Genomic DNA, 24075 nt, shown 5'->3' with positions numbered 1-24075 from the left:
GATGGTGGTTACACACACTGTGAATGCAGTAAATGCACTGCATTATTTACTTTAAAATAGTTAATTTTATGCTGTGTGAATTTCATCTCAATAAATTATATTTTTAAGAAAAGATCTTTACACAGTAGATAGTAAATATTGATATTTGTTCTCTTCCCTGTTTCCTTGACATGGTAATCTAATCCCAAGGGCTAAATTTTTTCTTAAATTGTTATTTATTTATTTATTATTTTAGTATAGTTGACGTACAATATTATATTAGCTTCAGGTGTACAGCATAGTGATTTGACATTTATATACATTATGAATTGATCCCCATGATAAGCCTAGTGACCATCTGTCATCATACAGAGTTATTACAGTGTTATTGACCATATTCCCTATGCTGCATATTATGTCCCTGTAGCATATTTCTTTTATAACTGGAGGTTTGTGTGTCTTAATCCCCTTTACCTATTTCACCCACCCTCCCACTGCCCTCCCCTTAGCAACCACTGTTTGTTCTCTATATCTGTGAGCCTATTTTCATTTTGTTTTGTTTTGTTTTTTAGATCCACATATAAGTGAGATCATATGGTATTTGTGTTTCTGTGTCTGACTTATTTCACTTAGCAAGATACCCTCTAGATCCATCCATGTGTTGCAAATGGCAAGATTTCAGGTTTTTTTCTATGGCTGACTAATATTCCATTGTATGTATGTGTGTGTGTGTATATATATATATATGTGTGTGTGTGTGTGTGTGTATATATACACATACATATACATATATATATCACATGTTCTTTATCCATTCATCCATAGACGGACACTTAGGTTGCTTCCATATCTTGGCTATTGTAACCAATGCTGCAGTGAACATTGGGGTGCATGTATCTTTTTGAATTTGTGTTTTGCTACTCTAGCTTCCCTTTCATTTCCGTTTGCATGGAATATCTTTTTCCATCTCTTTACCTTCAGCCTGTGTGTGCCTTAGATCTGAAGTAAGTTTCTAGTAAGCAGCATATATTTGGGTCTTGTGTTTTTTCATTCAGCCACCGTATGTCTTTTGATTAGAGCATTTAGTTCATTTACATTTAAAATAATTATTGATAGGTATTTATTTATTACCATTTTGTTAATTGTTTTCTGGGTTTTTTGATAATTCTTCTTTGTTCTTTTCTTGTTCTCTTCCCTTGTGATTTGATGACTTTATTTAGTGTTATGTTTGTATTCCCTTCTCTTTAGTTTTTGTGTATCTTTCATAGGTTTTATGTTTGTGGATACTATGATGTTCCTATATAACAACTTCTATGTATATAGCAGTCCATTTTAAGTTGACGGTTGTATAAGTTTGAGTGCATTGTAAAAGCACTACATCCCACCCTCCCTCCCCATCACACTTTATGTTTTGTTTTGTTTTTTTTTTTGCGGTACGCGGGCCCCTCACTGCCGTGTCGTCTCCCGCTGCGTAGCACAGGCTCCGGACGTGCAGGCTCAGCAGCCATGGCTCATGGGCCCAGCTGCTCCGCGGCACGTGGGATCCTCCCGGACCGGGGCACGAACCCACGTCCCCTGCATCAGCAGGCAGACTCTCAACCACTGCGCCACCAGGGAAGCCCCACACTTTATGTTTTTGATGTCATATTTTACATCTTTTTATTTTGTGTATCACTTAACTATTTATTTTAGATACAGATGATATTTACCAGTTTTGTCTTTTAACCTTCATACTAGCCTTATAGGTTGTTGAGCCACTACCTTTACTATATGTTTGCCTTTACCAGTGAGATTTTTTTTCTTGTTTCTAGTTGTGGCCTTTTCTTTTCCCTTTAATGAAGTACCTTGTTAAGCCAGTTTAGTGGCAATGAACTAACTTTTTTAGCTTTTGCTTGCTTGGGGAATTATTTCTCCTTCAATTCTGAATGGTAGTCTTGTTGGTTAGAGCAGCGGTCCCCAACCTTTTCATCACCAGGGACCAGTTTTGTGGAAGACAATTTTTTCATGGATGGGGGAGGGGGGGTCGGATGGTTCAGGTGGTAATGCGAGCGATGGGGAGTGGCAGGTGAAGCTTCGCTCACTCACCTGGCGCTCACCTCCTGCTGTGCGGATGAGTTCCTAACAGGCTGAGGACCAGTACTAGTCCACGGCCTGGCGGTTGGGGACCCCTGGGGTAGAGTATTCTTGGTTGTAAGTTTTTTCCTTTCAGTACTTTCAGTATATCATACCAACCTCTTCTGGCCTGTAAAGTTCCTGCTGAAAAATCAGCTGAACTGTAGGCGTTCCCTTGTATGTAACTAGTTGTTTTTTCTCTTGCTGCTTTTAAGATTCTCTCTTTATCTTAAACTTTTGACATTTTAATAATAATGTGACTTGGTGTGAGTCTCTTTGTGTTCATCTTGTTCAGGATCTCTGGACCTGGATGCCTGTTTCCTTTGCCTGGTTAGGGAAGCTGTCAGGCTGATTTCTTCAAATAGATTTCCTGTCCCTTTCTCTCTCTTCTTTTTCTGGGACCCCTATAATGCAAATGTTAGCATGCTTGATGTTGTCTCAAATAAACTACCCTCATTTTTTTTAAGTCCTTTTTTCTTCTTGCTCTTCTGATTGATTTCTGCTACCTAGTCTTCCAGTTTGCTGATCCATTCTTCTGTATCCTCTCATCTGCTGTTGATTCCCTCTAGTGTATTTTTCATTTCAGTTATTATATTCTTCAATTCTGATTTAAAAAAAATATATATATATATATATTTTTTTTTTCTATTTCTTTTTTTAAATTCTCACTGAGTTCATCCTTTCTTCTCCCAAGTTTGGTGAGCATCTTTGTGTCTATTCATTTGAACTCTTTATCTGGTAAATTGCATATCTCCGTTTCATTTAGTTCATTTTCTGGAGTTTTGTCTTGTTCTTTCATCCGGAAGGTATTGTCTCCTCATTTTGCCTCTTTGTGTTTGTTTCTGTGTATTAGGCATATCAGCTGCATCTCCTGGTCCTGAAGGAATGGCCGTATGTAGGTGTCTTGTGGGACCAAGTGGTGAATCCCACCCCCAGTCACCAGAGCCAGGTGCTTCAGGGGCATCCCCTTGTGTGGGGTGCATGCACCTCCCTGATGTGGCTGGGCCACGATTGCTGAGGGGGCACTGGTGGGCGGGGTTGGCCCCCAGGCCAGCTGACTGCAACTGCTACGGGCACACTGGTGCCCCTTGGAGCAGGAGCTGCTTTGGAGGGGCGCCAGTGTTGGCTGAGGCCGCCTGCCAGGTGGGGTGGGGCAGGAGCCGCTTTGGAGGGGGTGGGCGGGTTGAACAGGGCTGGTCCTCAGGGGAATTCCAGGATGGGCCGCATGGTGTTAGCTAGGTTCATGGACAGTGATAGGAATGGTGCCTCTACCAGTACCAGGCCATCCAGGTGGAAGGGGAGTAGAAGAAAGACGGCAGCACTTCCATCCCTGGAGAAAGTTCCACCCAATCCCTGCTCCTCCACAACCCCTAAAATTAGTCATGCGTCTCCTCGTATGACCCAGTTGCTTTTCAAGCTGTTGCCTCTGCTGGAACTCAGAGCGAGTGCGTTGGTGCATGTGCCCTTCCTGAGTGGAGTCTTGGCTTACAGCAGCCCTCTGGCTCTCCTGGAGGTTAGCCTCTGCTGGTTTGCAAAGCCAGGCGTTATGCAGGCTCATCCTCCTGGTGTAGGTCCCCTGGGCGGGGGAGCCTGACATGGCGCCTGGACCCCTTCCTCCTCAGGGGCCACCTGTGCTGTCATGATATCCCTCCTGCTCTGGGTTGCTACACTGGGGGGTGTGAGTTCTGACTAGACCAAGTCTCTGCGCATCCATCTCGAAGTGGCCTTTTCTTTATATCCTTAGTTGTTGAAAAATCTGTTCTGCTAGTCTTCAGATTGTTCTCAGAGATGGTTGTTCCTTATGTAGCTGTAGTTTTGGTCCTGAGGCCTAAATATTGTTATGACTATGAGTCAGTCTTTGACTTATTTGTCTCCCTAGTGTTACGCACTTGATAAAGGAAGAGGGATCAGACAACAGGGGCCTTTATTGTGCTGATAGCATCCCAGGCAGGAGTGTCTCCTCCACCCTCCTCTCCACCCAAAGTTAGTCATGATCTAAGGGTTAGTTCAGCACCTCTTTCTCTTACAGTGAAAATGTGATCCTGTCATTACCCTGCTCCCAGTGCTTTAGTCTTTTGCCATTAGAATAATTACCTGTTTCCATAAGGTGGCACAGAAGAACATTTATGCCTAACTCCGCCTGTATGTCCAACTTCATCTCTTGCCACTCCGAGCCTTACATTCTGAACCATCATGAATAAAAGGGGTCCTCTTCAGTTGTGTTGGGATGGGAAGCAAATACTGCTGTGTACCCACTATGTCTTTGAATATGTTACTTCGTCTGCCGTGAATAATTTTGTCATCACCTATTCTCTGGCATAACCTAACATGCCATCTGAGAGTCAGCTCACCATTAACTCCACAGGTAAAGTTTTCCTTGAATTTCTCCCCCTTTAAGCTCCCTCCTGTGTACTCCCCAAATACCTTTCTCAGTCCTCCATATATCTGCCGTGTCACTTGTCGCATTGTGTTCTAACTGCTCACTTTTCTCTTCGCTCCATAAAATTGTGAGCTCCTTAAGGGAAGTAATGGTCAAGTGTATCCAGTGCCTGCACATAGCATTTAGGATGTGTGTGCAATGGAGGAACTCGTGTGCTTTTCAATTTTTCATTTCACTTAACTGTACAAAGACTTTTAGTTGTGCAGAAGTGTTTCATGTCATGAAAATCTTCTTAGGAAGACTCTCAATTCCACGAAGGGAATAAATGTTATACATACTTACTTGTAACTCTTAGAGTACCTGTGTAGGGTCAGGAATATGAATAGGAACTCAAAAATACTTTAAAATTTAACTCATACCACAACAGCAAATACAGAAATACAGAATTTCTAATTAAATCTAATTGACACAGCCATACACTGATATATTCATGCATGATATGGGGTATATAGTCTGAAGCCTGATAAATGCATTTTAACAGCTTTATTGAGGTATAAGTGACATATCATAAACTGTACATATTTAAAGTGTATAATTTGATAAGTTTTGACTTAACTTGTGTAACTGTGAACCTGTTACTGCAATCAAGATAGTGGATAAGTCTGCCACCCTCAAATGTTTCCTTTTGGCCCTGTATAGTTCCTCCCTCACACCTGTCTCCATCCCTCTCCCCCACACTCCCACCCCAGCAATATCCCCAGGCAACCACTGACCTTTTTATAACTATAAATTAGTTCACATTTCCTAGAATTTTTATAAATAAAATCATACACTATGTACTATTTTTTGGTTTCTTTTACTCAGTGTATTTATTTTAAGATTCATCAGTGTTGTTTCATGTGTCAATAGTTCACTCTTTTTATTGTTGAGTAGTATTCCATTGTACGTATATACCACAATTTGTTTTTCCATTCACCCACTGAAGGGCATTTCAGTTGTTTACAGCTTTTGGCTATTATAAATAAAGCTGCCATGGACGTTCACATCCAAGTCTCTGTATGGACTTAGGCTTTCATTTCTCTTGGGTAGTAACTAGAAATGGAATGCCTGGGTGTATACTTCATTTTTAAAGAAATGGCTGAACTGTTCCACAGTGCTTACACCATTTTATATCTCCATCACGAGTGTGTGAAAACTCTGGTTCTTCTACATCTTCACCAACACTTGGTATAGTCAGTCAGTTTAACGTTAGCCCTTCTAATAGGTGTGCAGTGGTATCGTTTTGTGGATTTAACTTGAATTTCCCAGATGACTAATGTGCTCATTTGCCATCTGTATATTTTTTTGATGAAATATTTATTCAGATCTTTGGCTCATTTTTTTTTTTTTTTTTTTTTTTGCTGTACGCGGGCCTCTCACTGTTGTGGCGTCCCCCATTGCGGAGCACAGGCTCCGGACGCACAGGCCCAGCGGCCATGGCTCACGGGCCCAGCCTCTCCGCGGCATGTGGGATCTTCCCAGACCGGGGCACGAACCCGTATCCCCTGCATCGGCAGGCGGACTCTCAACCACTGCGCCACCAGGGAAACCCCTTTGGCTCATTTTTTAAAAGTGCTTTATCACAATACGTGATTTGCAAATATCTTCCCCATTCAGTGGCTTATCTCTTTATTCTTTTACCAGTATCTTTCAAAGTACAGACATTCTTAATTTGATGTAAACAAATTTACCAAATTTCCTTTTATGGATTGTGCTTTTGGTGTCATACCTAGTAAATCTTCTGTAACCCAAGATGACAAAGATTATCTCCTATGTTTTCTTCTAGAAATTTTATACTTAGGTCCATAACCTATTTTGAGTTTATTTCTATATATAGTATGAGGTATGAATGAAAGTGTTTTTTTGGCATTTGGTAACCAATTATTCCAGCACCACTGCTTGAACAATCTATTCTTTTCCAGCAAATTGCCTTTGAAACTTTGTTGGAAATCTATTGTCCATGTATGTGTGGGTGCAGATCTATTTCTGAACTCTGTTTTGTTCCATCGATGTCTCTGTCTTTACATCAGTACTACACCATCTGGATTACTGTGGGTTGATCATGAGACTTGAAATCAGGTAGTGTAAGTCCTTCAGCTTTGTTCTTTTTTTCAGAGTGGTTTTAGTTATTCTGAGTCCTTTGCATTCCTATATGACTTTTAAAAATAGCTTGTCATTTTTCACACAAACATCTGCTAGGATTTTGATTTGGATTGTGTTTAATCTGTAGAACAAATTGGAGATGATAAATGTCTTTACAATATTGAGCCTTTTAGTCCTTGAACAGTCTGTACTTATTTAGTTCTTTAATTTGTCTCAGCAGTGTTTGTAGTTTTATGTTCAGGTCTTGCACATTTGATAATGTTGTGAATGGCATTTTTAAAAAAAATTCAGTTTCCAACAGTTCATTGCTAGTATGTAGACATACAGTTGATTTTTGTGTATTGATCTTTTATTTTGCAACTTTGCTAATAAGTTCACTTATTAGTTCTAGTAATTCTGTTAAATCTATTTTATAGGTTTCATTGAATTTTCTACTTTGATTATTATGATGTCTGTGAATAAAGGCAGTTTTACTTCTTCCTTTCCAATATGGATGCTTTTATTTATTTTTCTTCCCTGTTACATTATCTAGGGCCTCCAGTACAATATTGAATAGAAGTGTGGTGAGGGCACATGTTCTTGACTTGTTCCTCACCATAGTGGGAAAGCATTCTGACTTTTACCATTAACTGGTATTAGCTATAGTTTTCGTTTGTTTCTTTGTTTTGGTAGATGCCTTTTACCAGGTTGAAGAAGTTCCCTTCTTTTCCTGCTTAGCTGGAGTTTTGGAGTTTTTATTAGGAATGGATGTTGTATTTTGTTAAATGCTTTTTCTGCATCTATTGACATAATCATTTCCTTTTTCAGTCACTGATGCTCCATTCATTTTTTTGTTGTTTTGCTTTCTGTATTTCATTTTGAGTAGTTTCTGTTGAAAATGTCTTCAGGTTTACTAATCTCTTCTTTTGCAGTGTCTAATCTGTCTTTAATCCCATCTAATGTATTTTTCATACCTTACATTGTAATCTTTCTCTGTAGAAGGCAAATTTGGGTCTGTTTTATATCTTTTATGTCTCTGCTTAACAAGTTTGTGCTTTCCTCTAGCTTCTGAAATATAAGGAATATAGTTATAATTGTTTTCATGTCCTTCATACTCATTCTGTCATCTGTGTCATTTCAGGGTTGGTTGTTTTCCCACAAGCAACGTATTGGTCTGTTCCCAACTGAATACTCAAGACGTCCTATGCACACCTCTCAGGTTCCCGCCCTGTGCAGCTCTCTAGCCACCATGCTGTCCCAGGCTCCACCTGCACCTCTTTAACTCAATGAGGTGGTTGGACTCTGTCCCTGTTCCTTTCCACTCTGAGTCAGAAAGCCCTCTTTAGGCAGGAGCTATGACAAACAAAGGGCCCACCTTGCTTGTTTCTCATCTAAGCATCATTGACCTTCATTGCTAGATGTTCAGGGTCTCGAATACCATGGTTTTGTATATTTGGTCCAGTTTTTTTATTGATCCAGGTGTGAGGGAAAATCTGGTCTCCTTCACTTAGTTTTGGCTGGAATCTGAAGTCAATAAGCATATTTCTAATTGATGTAATATAATGAAAATCTATTTGCAGAGGAAGACTGGTCAGATTTAAACTCTTTCCTTTAACATCATCTTCTATTACCCCCCAAAAGTGGAACCTCTCTTTAGTTTTAGAATTACTTTCTTTGTGAATAAATAAAATAATTGACAGTGAGCCTATTTACATTAGTTCTGAAATTAATGATGTTCAGAATTGATTGTAGATTTTATTATTTCATACTCTTTAAGTCACATTTATTTTTTGACACTGTGTAGGTAAATTTATTTCAAAAGCCTTGTTTAGAGAAGGGAATTTAAAAATCTAGTCAAGGTAATAATTTATAGTAACTATTATGGGAGTCCAGAGCGGGGGGAAATGTGTTAATCCCAATGTTTTGTCAAAGAACACTTAATTTATAAATTTGTTTTTTGTAATAAAAGTATGTGCTCTTTTTGGCAGTCTTTCATTAAAGCCATGGATATTCATGTCAGCCATCTGTGTGATATGCCAGCACACATGATTTATTGAGAAAGTTACTTTAATGATCCTTTTAGTGTGTCAAGCTTTATAAATTCTCTCTCAACTTCTTGCTAGCTAAGGAACATGAATCTGCTTGCTAAAAGTCTAAGTTGACTCAGGTGGGCTAACAAACGTAAATTCTCTTGACTCATATTGCAGGTGGAGTAACCAGCTCTTTCTTGAAATGAGGTTTTGTTTTGTACCTTAGTTCTTTTATAGGTATGGATTAAAAAAGATCTTTATTCAAGGAATTATGCATAAAACATTTTCAGTTGAATCCTAGTGCAGGGAGCTGCACTAGGTTTGTTATGAAGAGTATTCTATTGACAGATAATTCAGATAATGTGGCCTTATCCTTAGCTGCTGTTTAACTAACTGAGCTTCTTACCTGGTATATATATTACTTATCTTTTAAAGAAATGAACTTCTGAATGGGAATTAGCATTTCAGTATTTGACTAGGAGAGTGAAATGACAGCATTTGGTAATTGAAATTTTCTTATAGTTAGTAGTAGTTTAAAATTTGCTGCCTTAGTATCCTTTTATATATTTCCCTAGAAATAGAGATTTTGAAATATTTTACATTTGTATGTCTTATTAAGTTAAAATTTTAAGTATTGTTACTTCTTCTTGTGTTGGTATTTTTAATTAAAATGTACATTAGTCCAAATGGACTTAATAGATATATATAGACTGTTCCATCCAAAAGCAGCAGAACACACATTCTTTTCAAGTGCCCAGGGAACATTCTGCACATGCTAAATCACATGCTAGGCCTCAAAACAAGTCTTGGTAAATTTATGAAAATTGAAATCATATTAAGCATCTTTTCTAACTGCAATACTATAAGACTAGAAATCAACTACAGTAAAAAAAACTTCCCCAGACACAAACATGTGGGGGCTAAACAATATGTTACTGAACAACCAATGGGTCACTGAAGAAATCAAAGAAGAAATTTAAAAATAACTGTAGACAAATGAAAATGAAAGTACAACGATCCAAAATCTATGGGATTCAGCAAAAGCAATTCTAAGAGGGACATTTATGGTTATAAAAGCCTACCTCAGGAAACAAGAAAAGTTTCAAATAAAGAATCTTACTGTATACCTAAAAGAACTAGAAAAAAGAACAAACAAAACTCAAAGTTAGTAGAAGGAAAGAAATCATAAAAGATCACAGCAGAAATAAATGAAATAGAAACTAAAAAAAAAAAATAGAAAAGATCAATGAAATTAAGAGCTGGTTCTTTGAAAAGATAAAATTGATAAGCCTTTACCCAGACTGATTAAGAAAAAAAGAGAGGGCCCAAATTAATATCAGAAATTAAAAAGAAGACATTATAACCTATACCACAGAAATACAAAGGATCATAAGAGATTACTAAGAACAACTATATGCCAATAAAATGGACAACCTAGAAGAAATGGACAAATTCCTAGAAATGTATGGTCTCCCAAGACTGAACCAGGAAGAAATAAGAAAATATGAACAGACCAATAGCCAGTAATGAAATAGAATCAGTAATAAAAGCTCCCAGCAAACAAAAGTCCAGGACCAGATGGCTTCACAAATGAATTCTACCACACATTTAGAGAAGAGTTAACACCTGTCCTTTGCAAACTATTCCAAACAATTGCAAAGGAAGGCATGCTATCACCCTGATATCAAAACCAGACAAAGCTATCACACAAAAAAATTACAGACGAATAGCACTGAGGAACATGTACAAAAATCCTCAACAAAATCTTAGCAAACGAAATTCAACAGTACATTAAAAGGATCATACGCCAATAAATAAATAAGTCAAGTGGTATTTATTCCAGGGATGCAAGGATGGTTCAATATCTGCAAATCGATCAATGTGATATATCACATTAAGACAGTTGAAGTATGAAAATCATATGATCATCTCAATAGATGCAGAAAAAGCTTTTGACAAAATTCAGTATCCATTTATGATAAAAACTCTGCACAAACTGGGTAGAGGGAACATACCTCAACATAATAAAGCCCATATATGATAAGCACACAGCTAACATCATACTCAGTGGTGAAAAGCTGAAAGCACTTTCTGTAAGATCAGGAACAAGACAATGATGTCCAGTCCTGCCACTTTCATTCAACATAGTATTTGAAGTCCTAGCCACAGCAGTCAGACAAGAAAAAGAAATAAAAGGAATCCAAATTAGGAAGAAGTAAAACTGTCACTGTTTGCTGATGACATGATACTATACTTAGAGAATCCTACAGACACCACCAAAAAACTATTAGACCCCATCAATGAATTCCATAAAGTTGCAGGATGCAAAATTAATATACAGAAATCAGTATACAGAAATCTGTTGCATTTCTATACACTAACAACAAACAGAAAAAGAAATTAAGAAAATAATCTCATTTACCATTGCACCAAAAAAGCTAGGAATATATCTAAATAAGGGGGCAAAGACCTGTACTCAGAAAACACTGATGAAAGAAATTGAAAGCAACACAACAGATGAAGAGAAATACTGTGTTCATGGATTGGAAGAACTAACATTGTTAAAATGACCATACTACCCAAAGCAATCTACAGATTCAGTACAATCAAAATACCAATGACATTTTTCACAGAACTAGAACAAATAATTCTAAAATTTGTATGGAACTACAAAAGATACTGAATTGCCAAAACAATTTTGAGAAGGAAGAATGAAGCTGGAGGTATCAATGCTTTCTGATTTTAAACTATACTACAAAGCTACAGTCATCAAAACACCATGGTACTGGCACAAAAACAGACACATAGATCAATGGAACAGAATAGAGAGCCCAGAAGTTAACCCATTCAGCTATGTCAATTAATCTGTGACAAAGGAGGCAAGAATGTACAATGGGGGAAAAGACAGCCTCTTCAATAAATGGTGTTGTAAAAACTGGACAGCTATATGCAAAAGAATCAAACTGGACCACTCTCTCACATCATGCACAAAAATAAATTCAAAACAGATTATTTAAGTGTAAGACCAGAAATCATAAAAGTTCTAGAAGAAAACATAGGCAGTATGCTCTTTGACATCAGCCTTAGAAATATGTTTTTGGGATCTGTCTCCTCAGGCAAGGGAAACAAAAGCAAAAATAAACAACTGGGACTACATGAAACTAAAAATCTTGCACAATGAAAGAAACTGTCAACAAAATGAAAAGGCTGCCTACTGAACGGGAGAAGATATTTGCAAATGATATATCCGATAAGGAGTTAATATCCAAAATATACAAAGGCTCAATATCAAAAAAACAAACAACCCAATCAAAAAATTGGCAGAAGATCTAAATAGACATTTCTCCAAAGAGGACATACAAGTGGCCAAAAGACACATGAAAAGATGCTCAACATTGCTAATTATTAGAGAAATGCAAATCAAAACTACAACGAGGTATTACCTCACACTGGTCAGAATGGCCATCATCAAAAAGTCTACAAATAATAAATGCTGGAGAGGGTATGGAGAAAAAGGAACCCTCCTGTACTGTTGATGGGAATGTAAATTGGTGCAGCCACTATGGAGAACAGTAGGGAGTTTCCTTAAAAAACTAAAGATAGAGTTACCATTCGATCCTGCAATCCCACTCCTGGGTATTTATCTGAAGAAAATGAAAACACTAATTAGAAAATATGCACCCCTATGTTCATTGCAGCATTATTTATAATAGCTAAGATATGGAAGCAACCAAAGTGCCCATCAGTAGATGAATGGATAAAGATGTGGTGTGTGTGTATATCCACACCCCCCCCCACACACACACACACATACACTGGAATATTACTCAAACATAAAAAAGATCGAAATACAACCATTTGTGACAACATGGATAGACCTAGAGGGTATTACGCTTGCTGAAGTAGGTCAGACAGAGAAAGACAAATACTGTATGATTTCACTGATAATATGAAATCTAAGAAACAAAACAAATGAACAAACATAGCAAAACGGAAACAGATTTATCGATACAGAGAGCAGGTGGTTTCCAGAGGGAGGGCGGTAAGGGGAGGAAAGAAATAGGTGAGGAGATTAGAGTTGCAAAATTCAGTCTGAAATGTACAGTGTGGGGAATATAGTCAATAACTATGTAACTAGACATTGTGATCATTTTGAAATGTATAGAAGTATTGAATCACTATGTCGTGTAACAGGAACCTACATAGTGTTTTAGGTCGATCATACTTCAAAAACAAACTCAGGGCCTCCCTGGTGGCGCAAGTGGTTGAGAGTCCGCCTGCCGATGCAGGGGATACGGGTTCGTGCCCCGGTCTGGGAGGATCCCATATGCCGCGGAGCGGCTGGGCCCGTGAGCCATGGCCGCTGAGCCTGCGCGTCCGGAGCCTGTGCTCCGCAACGGGGGAGGCCACAACAGTGAGAGGCCCGCATACCGCAAAAAAAAAAAAAAAAAAACAACAAACAAACTCATAGGAAAAAAGATCAGATTTGTGGTTAGCAGGGACGGGAGGTGGGTGGAAGGGGAACTGGATGAAGGCCGTCAAAAGGTACAGACTTCCAGTTACAAGATAAATGAGTACTAGGGGTGTGATATGCAACATAATACCTAGAGTTAACACTGCTGTGTGCTGTAGAGGCAGGTTGTTAAGGGGGTAAATCCTGAGAGTCCTCATCACATGGAAAAAGTTCTTTTTAACTTTTTAAAGTTTTGATGTGTTTGAGGTGATGAATGTTCACTAAACTTATTGTAATAATCATTTCCTTTGTATGTGAGTCCAATCATTATGCTGCACACATTAAACTTACATAGTGAGGTATGTAAATTATATCTCAGTAAAACTGGAAGAAAAGAATTAAAATAAAAAGTACATTGTACAGTTTAATTATTGCTGTGATACAATCCTCTCAGACATTTTAGAAAAGTGATTATTTAAGGCTTCTTGTCTAATAGAAGATTTTCAGAAGTGAAGAACTGTGTGGTACCAGAGTAATCTTCTAGTCAGTCGATATTAGTTAGATTTTTAAAACATTAAATTTGAAACAACAAGGTCTTTAGAGCTCGTCCCTGTAATCTCTAATATTTTGTCTGCTGCTTCACACGTACTCTAGCAACAGACTCCTGGATTTCTGTCTGTGAGGCCAACCTGAGGTATCTGGGGACCAGAACATCTAATGAGAGAGATTGCTCTTCACCTGGTGTTTCTCACTGGGTCTTGACCCTGATTCTCAAGATACCAAGTTGAGTCCACTAAGAAGTTCTAGTGAAAGTATTTTTCTGTTGTTCATAACATACCTTCCATTCTCACTCTGCGAATGCTTTCTGCCCCCGACTTAACTCTCATGCAGTGGTGCTGTCCCAGCACGACACAGGCCAAGTTCTGGGCGGTGCCAAATTGCTATTTTAGCATACGACAGTGGTTTCCAAAGTGGAGTTTGTTTCCCGTCCATTCACAAAGTAAGTCATTGGGCTGTGTGAAGAAACTATTAGAACTTGTATTTATTTTTATTGTTATAATTTTTAAAGTTTTTGTGTAAAATAATGTATATGTCAGTGAGTAGTACATATATATCAATAGTTTATAAATAATTAAAATACACATATAATGGGTATATGTACTCTAATTTTATTTTTGCTTTTGGTGGTGTATGATCAAAAATTTTTGAGACCGGATAAGACTCTTATAGTGCATCTGGGTGAGGGTTTTTATTCTGTTATTTGTCAGTTCCTCCATAAATATGAGCTTCATGATATACACAATTGTGTGTATGTGTGCGTGCACGCGTGCCCCCTCATATATGTGTGTTTTTCTTGTGAAAAATTCCGTGGCTCTCACCAGATTCTTGGGAGTCTTTGGCCCTAAAGATCAAATATGCTGGGCTTCCCTGGTGGCGCAGTGGTTAAGAATCCACCTGCCAACGCAGGGGACACGGGTTGGAGCCCTGGTCCGGGAAGATCCTGCATGTCGTGGTGCAACTAATCCCACGTACCACAACTACTAAGCCTGTGCTCTAGAGCCCGCGATCCACAACTACTGAAGCCCGTGTGCCTAGAGCCCATGCTCCACAACAAGAGAAGCCAGCGCAATGAGAAGCCTGCGGGCACCTCAACGAAGAGTAGCCCCTGCTCGCCGAAACTAGAGAAAGCCCGTGCTCAGCAATGAAGACCCAATGCAGACAAAAATAAATAAATAAAATAAATAAATGTATTTTAAAAAATGCATAAAATCAAATATGTTTATCTGGGATCCCTGGGCCATGAAACCACTGAAGTCCATTTTGGGAAGACTGTACCTTGTTTACATATAACTGCCTAGTTTAAAGTAAGTGGTACTAACTGATTCACTTTGTTATAAAGCAGAAACTAACACACCATTGTAAAACAATTGTACTCCAATAAAGATGTAAAAAAATAAATAAAAAAATAAGTGGTACTTCATTTGAAAAATAATATATATGATTAGATAACATATTCTTTTTGCTTTTTAATTAATTTTTGGCTGCATTGGGTCTTCGTTGCTGCGTGCAGGCTTTCTCTAGTTGCGGCGAGCGGGGGCTACTCTGTTGCGGTGCGCGGGCTTCTCACTACGGTGGCTTCTCTTGTGGAGCACAGGCTCTAGGCGCGCAGGCTTTAGTAGTTGTGGCTCGCGGGCTCTAGAGCGCAGGCTCAGTAGTTGTGGCGCACGGACTTAGTTGCTCCGCGGCATGTGGCATCTTCCCGGACCAGGGCTTGAACCCATGTCCCCTGCATTGGCAAGCATATTCTTAACCACTGTGCCACCAGGGAGGTCCCATATTCTTTTTAATAGATTGAAGTCTTATTAAGTCTTTAGTCTGATAAACTGCTGCCAGAATTGTTGCCATGATCTCATGGTTTGACCTATGCTGCATACTCTACTAGGGTCTGGGTCCCTTTTACCTTCTTTTAAAAGATATTTTATTGTATGTTTTCACTAACCTTATACTTCTTTAAAATATTATGATAGTTTATTGTCTCTCAAATTCAAATACATTGGCCCTGGATAGATGTGGTTACAAAAGAGCTGCTATTTGAAACCTGCTGTTTTTCTGTTGTCTCCATAAGCTGCTTTTGTGGAGTCTGTCTGTATAATAGGTGATGGGATTGCATTGAGTGGGGATGTGAGTTAAGTTTAAAAGTCAGCTGATAAGGTGAAATTGAGTTTAGTCAAAGTTATTCTTGAAATTCTTAGATCACCCATAAAATTAAAGGGATATGATTTTGTCTATACAGTCCTTTGTGGTTAAAATTTTATATGGCCCTGAGTAGCTCTTCAGTTTCTTCCTTAAAGAGTGTCAACAATCCCATCATCTCTCAGTTGACTGACCACTTGAATGCTGTTTTACTTATTTACTTATTCATTTACCAGTAGTCAGAAAAACCCTACCATTCACATATTCTTTCCAATAAGTGTTGGGCCTAGGACACGAGCTCACTGAATAGAATGACTATTCAGATTTTTTTTTCAATAAGAAGACTTGTTTTTTAAATGTGTATAGGTGAATTTAAGTAACTTCAATGCATATATGATACAACTGCACTGCATTTCCAACCTATACAACATAATTACACTGTATTTCCAGCGTTGGCCATTTCCCTGCACAAGCCTGTAGCATCCAACTCAGATGAATAATGTGTGTGTGTGTTTTTTCCCTTGGAAAGGAATCACTCTATTTGTTTATTCGTTATGTAATAAGTTTTAAGTATGTGCGAGGCATTGCTCTGGGCATTGGAATTATAGGAATGAAAATGACACAGTCCCTGTTCTTATAGAACTTACATTCTAGTGGCGAAAGTAGGCAATAAATAAACCACAAAGGAGGGCTTCCCTGGTGGCTCAGTGGTTGAGAGTCCGCCTGCCAATGCAGGGGACGTGGGTTCGTGCCCCGGTCCGGGAAGATCCCACATGTCGCGAAGCGGCTGGGCCCGTGAGCCATGGCTGCTGAGCCTGCGCGTCCGGAGCCTGTGCTCCGCAATGGGAGAGGCCACAACAGTGAGAGGCCTGCGTACCGCAAAAAAAAAAAAAAAAAAAACCACAAAGGAAAAGAAGCATTTCGGACAGTGTGTGCTGTGAAGAAACATAATCAGGGTGGAGGGCCTTGGCAGGTCCGCTGTCTGGGGAAGGGGAATCAGGTGGCCTCTCGGAAGAGGTGACATGTGAACAGGAACCTGCATGAAGAGGGAACAAGGGTGGGGGAGGTGAGAGGGTTTGTCAGGTGTCTCTTCCATCACGACCCTAGTTTCCTAGTGCAGGGAAGCAGGCTGCACCCACCCGCCCCACACGAGTGGCACGGTGGGTTTCTTGTGGATGTAGGCGAAACTTCTGAGCAAGTGACTCATGTCAACACCATTGCTTATGGCTTCCAAGAGGCTGCGATATGTGGGCAGAGTCGCTTAGGGTTGACTGGGGTTTTCCCACCAGGTAACAGCCGTGCGTTTTACCTAGGATCCCACTAACAGAAATGAGAAAGTCCATGGAATTTGATCCATCTGATTTGTACTTTATCTTGTTATGTATATATAAATTTATTGTACCTGATTTTATTAAGGGCTATTTTATTTATTTTTAACAGGAATCACTAGATTTGATCTACTTGGAGACTTTGGAAGGTTTAATTGGCTGGGAAATTTCTATATTGTGTTATCCTACAATTTGCTTTTTGCTATTATGACAACATTGTGTCTGGTCAGAAAATTCACCTCTGCTGTACGAGAAGAACTTTTCAAGGCCCTAGGTAATTCTGAGGTTTATGGGTATTTTTCTCTTTTTCTACTTATTAATAATTTTGACATTTCAGCTAATTTTAAGTCTTCACCTATTCATTTTTCCAAATGTGTAAATCCTTAGAGGTCACATTCCTGACCCACTACTTACTGGTTATGCTCTTGTATAAAATCACTTCATTAAGTCTCATCTTTCTCATCTGTAAAATGGTGATAATATCTTCTTCTTTTAGGACTGTTGTGAATATTAACTGAAATACTTCTTTTAAGGGCCTAAGCATAATCCTAGCACATGGTAGGAGCTCAGTAAACATTAGCTCTTTGATTATGATGATGAGGGTAGGTGTGATGAGCTGAGGAAGATGATGTGCTAAATAAAGGCTTATATTTTGGTATTGATACCTCTTACTATTTTTTAGTTAAAGGTTTTTTTGAGGATTGGATTTTATAGGTATCAGGCTGACCCACAATTATAATTCTCTTCAGTTAGTCAAATAATAGCTCAGAATAAAAGTATTAGTGTTCTTGGCATTCATAAGAGGGAGGGCATTCATGATGTACTCTACGAGCCGTCCGCACTGTGACAGTAGTAAACACTCCTAGGGTTGGCTAAGCTGTGAAGGGCACAGATGTAACCTATGCTGGCGTCAACATTAGCACTAAACATATGTCAGGCTTTGTCGTTTAGGAACACCAGGACAATATAAACTGTCTTGCTGTATAAACCCTCTTGGGTTTAGGGTGTGTAATTTTATAAAAGAAGGGAAAGGTACTGATTTATTGTAGAAAGTCCTGACATTAGCTCATTTACCTGAATTGACATCATTGGAATGCTTATACTCCGTATTCCTTTGTGGCTTTTAGCTATTGCAAAAGGCAACATAATGATTGATTCGTTAAGATTCTGTTTTCAGTTACTTTAAACCTTATGAACAACAATAAAGCTTTGCAAAGCACCAAGCCTTTCCAGCCCTGATGCTTGAAAGGATGACCTTTAAGAAGGAAAAAGGATTTCAGATGATCTATACATGTCTGTTTTACTGCAAATTTATCGTGAGAGGGGGTGGCTGATGAGATATTGGCCCGAAAGGGAAAGTTACATCTCATTTCAGCTGAAGCACCATATAATTTATGGATTTTAATGCCTAGGTTCCTTAATGCTGGCCAGATTAAAATCTAAAGATGAAGTCAGAATCAAACAGTCCTCTCAGCCAGATTTTTAGAGTTAAAATTTCATTTTTAAGCCTGTTGTAGCATCAGCAATATTAGTTAGCCATAATCTCAGATAAATTCCTACTTACCATTCACGAAAATGAGATGGTTATGAATAAATTGCAGTAAATTTAGCGTTTGAGTTGGGTATTCTGGATACCATCTTGCTAAGGAAGTCTTTATCCAAGCAGTAAAATGTAATTTAACCTAAGGTAAAGGTTGTAAATGTTGTGTTGGCTCTTTGGCCATAAGAGGCAGTGAAATCATCAAGAGTTGTGTAAAACATCTAATAGATACAGTTTTTTTTCCCTAATGTTTTATGTTACTCTTTGGAAGGCTCTAAGGAGGCAATGCCTTATGCCTAGAAAAAGATCCTCATTAAGTGTATGTCATGTGTGAATGATCTGAGATCTTAAATATGATTTCACTGGGAATCATAGTTTGATTATAAAATATAAAATTTAACTATATCCTTTCTTTTTTCTTTTTCTTCTTCTTCTTTTGTGTGTGTGTGGGAGGTGGGGTGGGAGGGATTTTTCCCTCTGCTGCTGTGCGTTGAGAATTGTAACATCTATCTCATAGAGTACCTGGCACATAGCAGACACTCAGAATGTAGCTACCATGATGGTGGTGGAGGTGATTGTTTTTGCAAAAGAGAGACATTGTAGTTTTCCTGAATGCATAACCTGTGCTACACCCAGGTTTTAGAAGTAACTCATTGAAATAATCGATCCTAAAGGGGTTCTGTTCCAGTGAGGGCATTGATCACTTGGTCGCTGCTCTCTTTGCCCTCTTCCTTCTGTAGCTGGCCTGTGTTAACACGCTTTCTCACGTCCAGCAGTTGTAGGTGCCTTCTGTCACTCAGTGGCTTGGCCGTTCCTGAGACAAGAACTGTTTTTTTGTGTGTGTTGGATTGATTTATTTTTCCTTTCCCAGTCATGCATCATAGACAGGCTCAATTTTACCTTTTCTTTCATTAAGATATGCAGTTATAGAAATTTAAAAATTTGGAGTGCTATGTTGGCTTACGAGGGATATAAAATTGCTTACCAGTCAGGTAGACAACCATCTGAAATTTTAGGGGAAAAATCATCTTATCCAGGTATATTCTTACAAATATCTGAGCCTCATAAAAATTGTTTCCTCAAAATCTTTTCTATGGATGTGTTGCTTATGTGTTCTTGATTGTCTTTATGCTTCATTTTGTTAAAGTGCTCAGAGCTTTAGGGCTTCCCTGGTGGCGCAGTGGTTGAGAGTCCGCCTGCCGATGCAGGGGACACGGGTTCGTGCCCTGGTCCGGGAAGATCCCACATGCCGTGGAGCGGCTGGGCCCGTGAGCCATGGCCGCTGAGCCTGTGCGTCCGGAGCCTGTGCTCCGCAACGGTAGAGGCCACAGCAGTGAGGGGCCCGCGTACTGCAAAAAAAAAAAAAAAAAGTGCTCAGAGCTTTAATGCCACTTAAACTCTTAAAATTTCTTCTCACTTTTCTGCCTGTGAGGGCACAGTATTGTTCTATGTGTCAGGTATACTATGTAAATAATTGCTGTATGATACAGAGGGAAAGTAATGTAACTTAAAAGATAGTAATAATCTTTTACTCTGTGAAATATCTTTGAGTAGTGAAATCTTCTTTATGGTCAGTTTGTTCTGTTGCCACTTCTTTCTTCTTGGTAGTGTCTTCCGTTGCTTTTCTTTTTACTTGCATGCTTTATGTTTTGGTGTGTCTTTCCCTGCATTTTCCTGTGAGTGTGTATGTATGGGTGTCTTTTAAAACAAAAATGGGATCATCCTCGTTTCAGGTTGTTCCCTGGGAAGGGCACTAGGGTGTGGGGATAAGCTTGCAGGAGGAGGTTTATTAGCAGTTGCTCTTGGGACCAAGGTGGAGGGCGGGGCAGGGGCAGGAGCTGTGTGAGGGCAGTGGCCGCTGCATCTCACCGGAAGCCTCAGCCGGCCCCGTGGGATGTTGGATGAAGGAAGGACTCCCAGGCTGCCCTGAACTAGGGGAGGCCTGACTGCCTCCTGGGCAGCTGTCTTCAGCTCAGGCCCGGGCGCTGCCGGTGGGGAGAAGGGCCCTTTTTCATCCTGCAGGGAGTGTAGCCAGAGGGGCACAGTTCCCTCAGGAGCACGGCACACTCTGCCCGACCTCTCAACAATGCATTAGTTCTTACATTTTCTTCATTTTCCTGCAGGGCTTCATAAACTTCACTTATCAGATACTTCAAGGGATTCAGAAACCGCAAAGCCTTCTGCAAATGGGCATCAGAAAGCACTGTGAGACCCACAGCACTGCTCTGCAATCAAGAGCCTGAGCACCCCAAACTCGTGACATTCCCGTCAGTCAGGGATGTTTCCTGCTGACTGTGGTCCACGTTTACGGCCTGGGCCTGTCAGTGTTGTTTTCATAATCTAAGAGCTTGGCTGTTGCAGGTCTTCTTATTTTTATTTACCTTTGGGGTGGCCATTGTAGTTCCCAGCCAAGTGCAGCCTCCTCAGGGCGGCACGCCTTCTGGGGCCATGTTTGCTTGCATCAGTTATGCGCCCATATGAGAGTGTTAGAAAAGGCCAACTTTGGGGCTTTCTAAGGATTCACTTAAATCTTGTTACATATTCCATTCAAAATGAATTCCATTCATGCCCTACATGAAAGGGCATCCTTGGTACTTAGATGTGAAATTTCTGCAAAAAATGAAAGTTTATAGATGATATTGCAGTGGGTACATTGGAACTGTAAATGGTTGCAAATTATATTTTTCACTTCCTTAAAGAAAAAACAAAAGCATAGTTCTGATTTATGTTACAGAATGATATTGATTGGACTTTGAGTCAAGGGAAAAATACAAAATTCTTTTAAAACTTGAGCCTTGGTAGAATGCCACAGGAATACCTCCTACTGTCCAGTGGAATAAGCTATGGTAGGAAGTATTATGTAATCATAGTTCTCTGACAGTTTATGTGTATATAATTCAATATTACCTCTCATAACATAGTTGCCAGTGTTGAATACACTTGTAACTTAGATTTTGCCTTATAGGCTATATGTACACTCAGTTTTTTTTTAACATTTTTTTCAGAAATCCCTTAATTCCCTGTGTCCATTATGAACTATAAATGCTCTGTGGTAGACACCCCTTCTGTCGCCACAGTCTTCAGGCTTTGATCACTTCTGTACATGCCAGTTTAAACATCAGACTTAGGAATGTTACCATTTTACACCCAGAACACACAGCATCAGCATTCATGATGTAAGAAAAGTTTTGCAGTGTATCGTGGTCTGATGATCATTCAGTTATTAAATTGTAAATAATTCTTGGGATGGGTTCTTGACTTTAAGTCCATTGAATAAAAGCTATAACATTATACTCCGTGTTACCATCCACTAGGTTCGAGTACCAGAAATTGTGCCTCTGCAAAAATAGCAGATGGGTCCACTTGCACACAGTTCATACCATGCAGCCTCTATAAACACATATGTTCATATGTGCTGTGTGTATGGCAGCAGATTGTGTTCAGACAAAAGTAAAAGAACAGTTTTCTCAAATTGTTGAATTTAAAGGTTTTTTGGGGAGAAATTTATGAAAAACAGGCTATATATATTTTGACATCAAAAATTTCCACTTAGGGCCTCCCTGGTGGCGCAAGTGGTTGAGAGTCCGCCTGCCGATGCAGGGGATACGGGTTCGTGCCCCGGTCTGGGAGGATCCCATATGCCGCGGAGCGGCTGGGCCCGTGAGCCATGGCCGCTGAGCCTGTGCGTCCGGAGCCTGCGCGTCCGGAGCCTGTGCTCCGCAACGGGGGAGGCCACAACAGTGAGAGGCCCGCATACCGCAAAAAAAAAAAAAAAAAAAAAAAAAATTTCCACTTAGATCCAATATAATAAGAGAAAGTAACCCAAAGCTCCATTGTGTATACTTCTCCTTTATTTATACCTCTGCATTTCCTTCTGAGCTTCTCTTCTTGTTAAAATGCAGCTTAGTTTTAAAATAAAAGAACATTTTGTGATTCTAAACAACACTCAGTAAATACCACCAGTCTAGTACGGGTGAATTTCTCAGCATAAGATCCACATACTGAGAAAATGAATAAAAATTGGCTGCTTTCTAATTTTACTGGTAATTATACCTATTTAAGTGTTAATTGCAAGTTTTGATTTTTACTGAAACTTGCTTGCTTTGAGCAGACCAGGTCAAGGGGAGAAGAGAAAGGAATTCCTTTAAATAAAAGAATATCACTTTTAACTTACACTAATTTCAGGGCAGACATCCAGAGGAAGAGCTTCTGGGTATTTGTAAGATGTCTGAAAATTTTTGAGTAAAATATTAAACTTTTCAATGTCTATATCAACTCTTTGTTCATTTGAAAGTTTCTTTCCATCAGAGGACTTAAGCCAGGTTTGGATTAGTAAGGAGTGAAATGTATTATAAATTCCTGAAGCTCGTAGTGGATGCTTCTTCACTGCTGTGTGGAATAGAGGGACGGTTTTGAACCTTGGGTGCAAGATGCCTTCTGTGGAAGCAAATACAGGTTGTCACATCCTCCGGTCTGCACGTGATGACAACCACTTGAGGCTCTAGAAACACTTGGTGTATTCCTGGTCACAAGCACAATCTTCCTCCTGAGTGAGACACTTACTCTAAATGCAGGTGCTTCTCTTGGATGCACACTGGAGGCTGGCATATGCACCTGTGGCAGAAGTGGGTGCAGCGCACTGAGGCCGAGCACTGGAGGACTGGTAAGGACAGACAGGCACCTGTGAGCTTCCTGTTACTGCAGTTGTGAGTGCAGTGAAGGGAGGGCATGAGGCCTCAGGTCTGAGGTCCCGGTGCCGGCAGTCGGACAGGCCTGAAACTGCCTGCCTTCTAAGTGGATGGGGTACATCACTGACTGCGTTAAATCAAATGCTCCTTTTATTTTTTCTCACCGCTAGGATCTATTTTAAAAGGGCATTAGGCACTGCAATCACAAAGTTTCTTGAGACTAGGCCAATTCTTACCATTCGTTGGTTCTACAGTATGTAAATACATTATTTTGAAGTTATAAATTTTACAGATTATAATGTTAGTAATGATTTTTACTGATTTTCCAAGATATTTCTTAGGTTTAAAATTTGTTTAGCTTTATATACATTCTGTGTAAAAATAGACCTGCTGTAAATATGAGACTTTATGTGAAAATTACACACACACACACACACACACAGGTTAGCACCTTCAGTGCCACGCTGAGGGGTTGACAGTGGATGAGAATGAAACCTTCCTGGTGGTTCTCAGTCTCAGATGCGTCAAAGGTGCCTATATACCTGACCTTCGGGGCACCGGCTTCTGCCTGGTTTTCTGGAGCAGTCGGCCTCCCTGTGGCCTCTGTAACCGCCTTATTTGCCAGCAACACAGGCTTACATCGTGTGAAAGCCCTAGGTGGCTTTCTATGTTGTTAGCACAGTATTTAGTGTATAAAGGCAGAGTTCTTAAAATAAATTTTTTAAAGTATGAGGATACATGCAGTACTGA

General features: G+C 39.6%; 1 protein-coding gene across 3 annotated transcripts in view; it reads left to right on the top strand.

The window, feature by feature from the left end:
* The window catches only part of LMBR1 (limb development membrane protein 1), a 143433-nt gene extending 121092 nt beyond the window's left edge, over nt 1–22341 (top strand). Inside the window, exons 12-13 of one of the 3 annotated variants that reach the window (XM_060107563.1) lie at nt 17210–17371; nt 20761–22341. In XM_060107563.1, the coding sequence (XP_059963546.1) occupies nt 17210–17371; nt 20761–20846 (248 nt within the window). In that variant the 3' untranslated portion in view covers nt 20847–22341. The remainder of the gene's footprint in view (nt 1–17209; nt 17372–20760) is intronic. The other 2 variants (XM_060107560.1, XM_060107561.1) reach the window with 2 other exon arrangements.
* Nucleotides 22342–24075: the final 1734 nt, after the last annotated feature.

Source organism: Mesoplodon densirostris, chromosome 9 (assembly GCF_025265405.1).
Source record: "Mesoplodon densirostris isolate mMesDen1 chromosome 9, mMesDen1 primary haplotype, whole genome shotgun sequence".
NCBI classification, from domain to species: domain Eukaryota; kingdom Metazoa; phylum Chordata; class Mammalia; order Artiodactyla; family Ziphiidae; genus Mesoplodon; species Mesoplodon densirostris.
This window is presented reverse-complemented; position numbering and strand designations above follow the sequence as displayed.